Source organism: Triticum aestivum, chromosome 6B (assembly GCF_018294505.1).
Source record: "Triticum aestivum cultivar Chinese Spring chromosome 6B, IWGSC CS RefSeq v2.1, whole genome shotgun sequence".
Lineage (NCBI taxonomy): Eukaryota > Viridiplantae > Streptophyta > Magnoliopsida > Poales > Poaceae > Triticum > Triticum aestivum.
This window is the reverse complement of record NC_057810.1, coordinates 678,241,231-678,249,971: the sequence shown is the minus strand read 5'-3', so window position 1 is coordinate 678,249,971 and position 8,741 is coordinate 678,241,231. Positions and strand designations below refer to the sequence as shown.

The window sequence follows — 8,741 nt, the reverse complement described above, 5'->3', positions numbered from 1 at the left end:
GCAGGTACTTTTATTGTGTCAGAGCTATTTTGTACTTCTGATGAACTTTTGTAATGGATCTGGATCTTTCTTGAAGAAAATGATGACATCTAGGAGAAGCTTACATCCTGTTAATGAGCACCTTTATTAGTTAGTGGAACCAACTTGTATACTACACTCCAAAAGTTAAATAACAACAAGACTAGTTAGGTGCATTTAGAGGAGTAAAACGAGGAGTCATATGTTTCTAAGGGGTCGGTTAGCGAGAAAGAGTCGAGTGGAATAAATGGCTAGAGGTTCATGTGCTTTTATGCATGGGAGCCCCTATTCAGTGATCTGTGCAGCCCCCTCCTGCCTCGGCGCACGATTTGGGCCAGCCCATGTATTTCAAAAAATGTTCGCGAAAACAAATAATTGTTTGTGAATTCCAAATTTGTTCCCAAATTTTTAAAAGTATATGTCGATTCAAAGAATGTTCGTGGGCTTAAAAAACACAATTTCAAACACAATTTGTGCATTTGAAATAAAATTCAAAATTATAAAATTACAAAAATGTTCGCCAATACAAAAAATGTCCGCTGATTCAAAAATGGTCGCGAATTCCCAAAAAGTTTCATGAATTCAAAAAATACATATGATTTCCACAAATGTTCATGAATTTCTAAAAACCTTCATGCGAATTTTAAAGATGTTCGTCTTTTAGAATAAATCGTGTATTAACAAAAAGTTCATCAATTCAAAAAGTATCCTCCAATTTGAAAGATGTTCATGAAATTTGAGAAAGAAAATAAAAGAGAAAAAACAGAAAAAACAGAAAAAGAAAATGAAAAGAAAACTAAAAGAAAATTAAAAAACAAAAAGAAAAACGGAAAAGAAAAAGAAAAATAAAAATAAAAAAACAGTGAAAAAAGGAAATTATTATTTTTCAAAAATGTACTCCATGTAGCTTCCCTTTCAAAACATGTTCACGATTTGTAAAATGTTCACCATTTCAAAAATAGTTCTCAAATTTCAATAAATGTCCATCGGCTTAAAAAGTGTTTGAGAGTTTGTACAAAAAGGTTTCCAATTAAAAAAAGTTCGTAAATTGGAAAAATATTCGTGATCTAAAAAATGATCATAAATTTGTGATAAACTATTTGCAAAATTGAAAAACTTTCCCATTTCCGAAAATGTTCGTGTCCTTGAAAAATGTTCATGAATTCATAAAATGCTCATGAATTTGAAAGATACTCACTAAATGGAAAAAAAAATGGAAATAAAAATAAAAACGGACATGAAAAGAAAATCTTGAAAAAAGAGTAAACAAGGGTGAAAATAAAATTAAAAATAAAAGAAAAAGGGAAAAAGTGAAGAATAACACCAAAAAGAAAAACAGAAAAAAATATAGCGACCTATGTGCCAATTTTTTTATAGGAAAATCATGGTCTCTTTATTGCATGATAATATATGGTACAGTTGTAGTGTCACTTGGCTGCAGGAACTAGTTATATCGACCATGAGCTAATGATGAAACACTTTTTACAAAATTGTGAGCCTCCATATTGGACATCCTGCCTTCATGAATAATCCGGACCTCTTCGAACTCCTGACGACAGATGTTGATCTCATGCAGAATCTGGCTGCAGATACCTTTAGTTCCTCCATTAATCGGTCTAACTACTGCTTCTGCTTCTGCATCGCATGCAATAATAAGCCTTTGAAGGTTCAGATCGGCTGCGAGGGAAAGAGCCTCCAAACATGCCATTGCTTCAAGCATTCCGGGGTCATCACAGCTGTCAATGATGTGTGCGGACAAGCCAAGATGAACTCCTTGGGTGTCTCGACACACGACGGCCACCCCACCCTTGCAACTGTTCTTGGCTATTCCTCCATCTAGGTTAATTTTGACCATACCTTTAATTGGAGGAATCGCCTTTGCATTCACATGAATATGGCCCAGATAAGTATTCACCCATGGCCATGCCTAAGTGCACACAGTAGCACGGTTGAAATTTACAATAAATCCCATGCAAAAAAAAAGAAATTTACAATAAATTTTTTGGTCCAAACCCCAATGTGCCAACGGAGGCCCAGGATAAACCAAGGTATATATATATATGCAACCGAACTCCCACCCGAAAATACTGGATAGGGATCGGTTTGATCGATTCTCAATGGGGACGGCAGCCGCCGCCGCCCCTGCAGGCGGCGACCGGCTGAGCAACCTTCCGGACAGCCTCCTGCACAGCGTGCTCTCGTCCCTCCGGTCACGGCAGGCGGTGCACACGAGCCTGTTGTCGCGGCGGTGGAGGCACCTGTGGCGCGCCGTGCCGTGCGTCGACGTCGACCATCGCGACTTCTTTGACGAACCGCAACCTGTTGCCCCGGGCCATGGCGCTTCCGACGCGGCCATGGGCGCCTTCAGAGAAGCGCAGAGGAAGAGGGCCGCCAGGGAGAAGAAGCAGTGGCGCGTCATGGAGGACTTCGCGGACGCCGTCCTTCCCCTCAACGGCGCGTGGCCCCTCGACGCCTATCGGCTGCACGTCCGCGACGACCTGCATCTCCGCAAGGCCATGGACCGCTGGATCCGCCGCGGCCTCGCGCGCGGCCCGGCCGAGCTCGGCGTCGCCTTCGACTACGACCACCATGGCGCCGGTTACAACAGCTGCTGGAAGGAACCTCCGGCGTTTGGCTTCAGCATCTTCGACGGCGCCGTCACCGGCCGCCTAAGGAGGCTGTCCCTCTCCGGACTGGTCCTGCTGCAGGGATTCCCGGAGGAGCTGAGATCCGACTGCCCTCTCCTGGAAGACCTGCGGCTCGTCAACTGCCAGTGCATTACGCAGTTCCTCCCGGGCAACAGGCGCAACATCATCCGGATCGGCTCCCGCTCCCTCAAGAGGTTGGTTATCGAGGGCATGTCCAGCCCGCACCACCGGCTGTGCCTCACCGCTACCGCCCTTGTTTCCTTGAACATCGACACGCCGGTCGCCGTGGAGGATGAGATGCGGTCCCTCGCCGTGGCGTCCGTCTCATGCCATGCCGGTGCACTCCTTCTCTTGAAATCGCTCCGCAGCGCCACAGCTTTGGAACTGAGGAGATTCACCACACGGGTGCGTACCTATACATGCATCTCATCTTTATATCTTTGTTCATCAACTCTTTATATGTTTTATATTTACATGTATTTAATATAAATAGGCATTGGTCGAGGAGGAACCGGAACTATTCCGAGAGCACCATAACCTGAGGACGTTGGTCCTGACTGAATGTGACATCGGGGATGGATGCCAGGTTGTGGCGCACGTGCTAAAGAGCATCCCGAATCTGGAGAGACTCGTGCTGCAAGATTGCATGGTGCAGTATCTATTTTCAACCAACTAATATAGTATGTATTTTACTGCAATTAATCGAGGGCTTTGGTTTAATTCACTACTATCCTCTTACTGCAGATCTCAGGGAGTTGCATGATGGCCAGCCGCCGAGGGGCAGCACTCCGTGGTTGCTGCGAGAACCTCAAATCGATACGGGTCAAGTATGAAGGGCACGATGTCGTTCATGCCCCGATTGCCGCATTAAGGGGGAAATCAAAGGATGCGGTCAAGCTACACCGCGGCGAAAGACCAACCAGTTCCGTTGAGTGGCACCACTGGCTGAAGCGTATCGCCTTGTGCAGCAACCATGCAATTCATCTCAGCCAGGTCATGACCTTTCACGGCTAGCTAGATCCTATGTGTTTCGTATTCCAGCTCCAACCTCCATCATGTGTAGCTATATATATGTATTGTAACATATATTGATTCTCCACTGGCTCTGCAGCGATATGTAGCTTCCATCACCACTGGGCCTGAGTCCGATGAGGAGCACGAGTCCACTGCATGGAAGCACCGCGCCAGCAAGAAGCATGCGAGGGACATCGCCATCAAGGCACGCCGAAGGGGGCGCCTTGCCCGGTTCTGAAAATTGATCGACCCACAAGGTGGACAACCTAATAATAAGGAGTGCACAGCACACTGAATCCAGCCCTCAGGCCATTTGGGATCTCGCCGGTCTCTGGATCAGTTTTTTGGCGAACATTAATTTGTCTGCTAGTAACATCTCTTCATGTGTGTGCCATGAAATGAGTTTTTCTTCGTGTCCCGGTGGAAGCATTTTATTCATTCCATGGAAACATTTTTTTCATGTTGTGGTACACAATCACACAATAAACTTGTAGTTTCCCTGCTCGTTGTCGTAGCATTGTGGGTATCAACCTGCAGCGCATGACCTTGGTCTAGAATGGTTTTCAATTTCAGTTTCATAAAAATTTCAGCACCAATCGAAATCACCGAAATTCAGTGATTTTCAGTGATTTCGGTTTTCATTTCGGTCCAAGGGCTGAAATATTCACTTGAATTCAATTAAGATTTTGAAATTTTTGAAAAGTATTTGAATTTTTGTGTACTACTGAAATTGCCAAAATATTTCAGTCTTTGCTGAATGTGAACAACACCTAGATCACTCCGGTGGCAACCTGCTCACCATCCTAGATAAAATTGAACATTGTGTTAGTAAGACAGAGCGGATCTTTGACAAACTAACTAGATGCTTGCTTGCAGTCATGATATGGTACAAACTTTTAATGTGTGTATGCTTTCTATTTTTATATATTGTTCTGTTTCAATGTGTTTATGCTTTTCATTCTGTATATGTAGATGGTAGTAACAGCTTAGGGGGCTAGTACCGGCAGCCCCTCGGCACCAGCTCCCTAGTGCACGATGGCTTCCCAGCGCAGAGGGAGTTCTCTGCCTCCACCAGCTCGTAGCGGTCGACGTGCCGATCGACATCTTGCTAGCGGACACGCGCGACACACCTCGCGGCAGATCCATGCGCCATTTGGGCATACGCAATGGATTCCCGGCTGTAGGACTCGGAGCGCTGCCGTCTGGCGGCCTCCTCCTGGAGCGGCAGAGCGCAATCCGAGTGGTCATCTTCTCCTCGGGGTGCGTGGATGAGCTCAGGGTCGTTGTGTCTGGAGGAGTAGAACTCAGATCTACTGCCCGCCATGTCGGAGAAGGCTGGAGATCTCCAGACATGAGTTTGGGTGGCAGAGTGGGGGGAGTGGACTGGAGTGGGTAGGGTGTATTTTCCCAGAGACAGCTACGACAGTATGTCCATGCATTCATGGTTGCATTTGACAGGAATAGTACCTTCCATAAATAATTGTTGTAAGTGCAGTTGTTCAAGAAGAAAGTCTGTCATGGAGAGAGCACTTCTCCGCAAACTGGCTATCAGTTTGCACAAACAACCTCTTGATCGCCTTCTTTCAGACTCAAGAGGGAAAACAACATCTTTATCGAGCACACTGGCCTCGGCCGCAAGTGCCGGCAGCAACGACACGAGGTAAGCAACCTTGTCCAGTGTTGTGTTGTTCATTTAGACATGCTTCCATGCAACAATCAGGTTCTGATCTCTCTATGCGCCTACAAAGTGCAGGATATCACATTGACAAATTATATGAAGTTTGTGCCATAATTTGTCAACTTGGATAAGGATTGGTACCAAGGTAGAAGGACCAAAAGCATGTACACATATGATTGAGACTAGCGAATTCACATATACAAATATGTTTCTAGAGCAAGGTTGAGAAGCGCCTCATCCACAACAGTTTATCATTTTTAGTTAATTATCACAAGGATGATGATTTTCTAGGATGGCCGGACTTGAGGCCAAACCATACAAGTTTACTTTCAACATCTTTTGTTTATATTTTTGCACATACTCAATGAAATATACATGAATATTTGTTCTTTCTTATATGTTTGCACCAGAATCAAGCATCAATTCTACGGGAATTGGAATGGAAAACACTAGCGTTTAAGCACTTGTGATCCTCATAATAGCAAGTGTGTAATAAATTCTGGAACTGATCCTCATACTAGCAAGTTTGTAATAAATTCTGAAACTCCTTTCGAGGTTGAAGTTAGCAAAGATAGCATATTCACCTATATTCATATAATTGTAGATAAGTGTCATCAAGAATTAGACCAGACTGTAAACAAGATATGTGCGCACCGGACCCCGCGAATGTCCACATCGCGAACGGCCACGGCGGCGAAGCGGAAGCAGAGGACGAGGTCCCGGCGAACGTCCACATCGCGAGCGTCCAAGGTGGCAAAGAGAGCCCGAAGGGGTTCCCGAACGTCTATGCCCACGCCTACTTCCCGGAACCAGATGACCTGCAGTTCGAGAGCGACGAAGAAGATGGCAATGATTTGTTTAATATAAGTGATAGTTTAGCGGCTTTTGGTAGAATTCACAACAGAACCATGACCTGGATTGGGTCGGGTCCTTCTCAGTTTTGGAGGTTGTAGCACTTGACTGTAATGATGGGTTGATTGAGTAATACAAGTTTTGATTCCGCAAAAAAAAAGCGACGAAGAGGACAGTGCCAAAGGAGACGAGCCGGGCGGAGTTGGCAGGATCGATTTAGCATAGAAGAAAGCTCTCAAATTCATGGTTTTGGTCGCTTTTCGTGTTTTCAAAGACTAAACCGAGTACTCTGTATATAAGATTTGTGTGAAGTCAAATTTTGTAAAATTTGACCATATTGCGGCGAAGAGGAAGAAGAGGACGAGGGCGTCCAAGAGATGCTACGCCTGAATGGCTACGCCCACAACTTCTACCCGGACCCGAATGAGGTGGAGTTGGAGAGCGACGAGGAAGGCGCAGACGATTTCTTCAACGTGAGCAATCATGAAGGGGATGAAGAGAAGGGCGGCGGAGGAGACGATGAGGAGGGCGCCAGATGAGATGATGAGGAGGGCGCCGGAGGGGACGAGGAGGAGGAGGACGACGTTTACGACTCGGCGGCGACTAGATCACTGGAGAGCGACGTGGACTTCTTCACTTAGGTTGTACGCTACTCATGTTTTATTGGGCTTTATTAGCCTTACTAATTGGCCCATCCATCTCCTTAGCGAGACGTTTTCTTCTCTTCCCATCCTTTTGGTACTGTCCGCTCGGGGATCCTATACGGTGCGTACCGCGCCCGCGAGCGCCGTGGAGCGTACCCCCCCCCCTCTCTCGCCCGCTGCTGTTTCTATGGGCCGGCCCATTTTGGGGTTTAATCCCAACCGGTTTTGGGAAGCTTTTAGAACCTTCCCTGAACCTGGTTTATATGTTTTTCTTTTGGTTTTTTTTTTGTTTTTTAATTTTTTAATTTTTAATTTTTCTTTACTTTTATGTTTTCATTTTTATTCTTGTTTTTCAATTTTCGAACATCTATTAATTCGCGATTTGTTTCTAAAATTGTATTTTTTGAATGATGAACATTTTTTTCCAAAATCGTTGTTTTATATTTACAAAATCGTTACTCTTAAATCATGAATATTTGTTTTGAAACTGTGAACAGTTTTTAAAAACTCACAAACATTTATTTTGAAATCATGAACAATTTTTTTAGAAATTTGTGAACATTCTCTTAAGTCATGAACATGTTTTTCGAACCATGAACACTTTTTTTGAAATAATGAACATTTTACAATTAAAGAAGAATTTTTCAAAATCATGAGCATTTTTTCCAAATTCGTGAACATTTTTAGAATTAGTGAACATTTTTTTTAATCTTGAAAATTTTTCCAAACTCGTGAACACTTTTTTGAATCGTGAACATTTTTTCCAAATTCGTGATCATTTTTCAAATTAGCGAACACTTCTTTGAATTTTTTAAATTATGAACATTTTTTAAGGCTGTGAACATTTTTTTACAAATTCATGAACAGTTTTTGAATTCCAGAGCATTTTTCTGTAATCATGATTTACTTATTTTGTGAACATTTTTCAATTCCACAAACATTTTTTTGAAATCATGACCATTTTTTAAATTTGTGAATATTTTTTGCCAAATTCAAGAGTAATTTTTGAATTACTGAGCATCTTTTTTGGAAATCATGATTTTTTAATTGAAATCACGATTGTTTTATTCAAAATTAGCAACTTTTCTGAAATTTAGGATCTTTTGATATCCTGAATTATTGAAAAAAAGAAAAGGAAAAAAAGAAAAAGGAAACATCCGCAAAAAAAAAAACTGGCGGCGTCCCGGCACCACATGGGCCGACCCAGAAGGGGAGCGGGGGGGGGGGGGGGGGGGGGGCGTGCCTGCTTCCTTCGCAGCGCGTGCTGCGCCCTATAGGCGCTCCCCTGTCCGCTCCCGAGGCAGCATCGCCACGGCCTCACCCGCCCAAAGAGTGCAAGCGAGCGAGCAATCAACAGAGGCAGCGAAGGGGAGGTAATTTTGCTCTCCCCTGATCATCTACTCCTCCATTCTATCATTTTCTTCAATAGATGACCCGTTGCGCCTCGAAAATACTCGCATTTGTTAGTAACTTTAGGTCACTTGGGGTACTACAACCGCAGACCCTTTTAATCAGAACTTAATCAGTACTTGGGATATACTTGACACTTTGTAATCAATCAAATTTCCAAACATGGGACTCGAGTATGTGACATAATTGAAGATTGATAATAATTGTGTATTGATCTATGCTTCAATGGGTTGTTTATATAAGTACAAAGTCTTGGAATCCAAGTATAGAAGAGATAGATTACAATTCAAACTACCAAAGCTGAATCGGCCAAATATACTCTAATATCCCCCTGCAGTGTCAACGTTGGGTGTGACGATGTTGAGACTGGAGCGTATGTCGGCGAAGGGTGCATTGGGAAGCCCTTTGGTGAAGATGTCGGCAAATTGCACACTTGTTGGAACATGGAGAACACGAACCTCACCAAGAGCCACTTTC

At 43.7% G+C, this 8,741-nt stretch overlaps 1 protein-coding gene across 1 annotated transcript; it reads left to right on the top strand.

The window, feature by feature from the left end:
* Window positions 1-2,121: 2,121 nt before the first annotated feature.
* Window positions 2,122-5,354, top strand: LOC123134821 (MEIOTIC F-BOX protein MOF). The gene is made up of 4 exons (XM_044553990.1): window positions 2,122-3,071; window positions 3,160-3,315; window positions 3,411-3,659; window positions 3,778-5,354. Exons 1-4 carry the CDS (start codon window positions 2,136-2,138, stop codon window positions 3,916-3,918), a joined length of 1,482 nt encoding a protein of 493 aa, XP_044409925.1. The 5' UTR covers window positions 2,122-2,135; the 3' UTR covers window positions 3,919-5,354.
* Window positions 5,355-8,741: the final 3,387 nt, after the last annotated feature.

Coding starts and splice junctions, on each gene's coding strand:
- LOC123134821 (XM_044553990.1), top strand. CDS start 2,136: ATGGGGACGGCAGCCGCCGCCGCCCCTGCAGGCGGCGACCGGCTGAGC. Junction 3,316..3,410: donor TCGTGCTGCAAGATTGCATG/GTGCAGTATCTA, acceptor CTCTTACTGCAG/ATCTCAGGGAGTTGCATGAT. Junction 3,660..3,777: donor ATGCAATTCATCTCAGCCAG/GTCATGACCTTT, acceptor CTGGCTCTGCAG/CGATATGTAGCTTCCATCAC.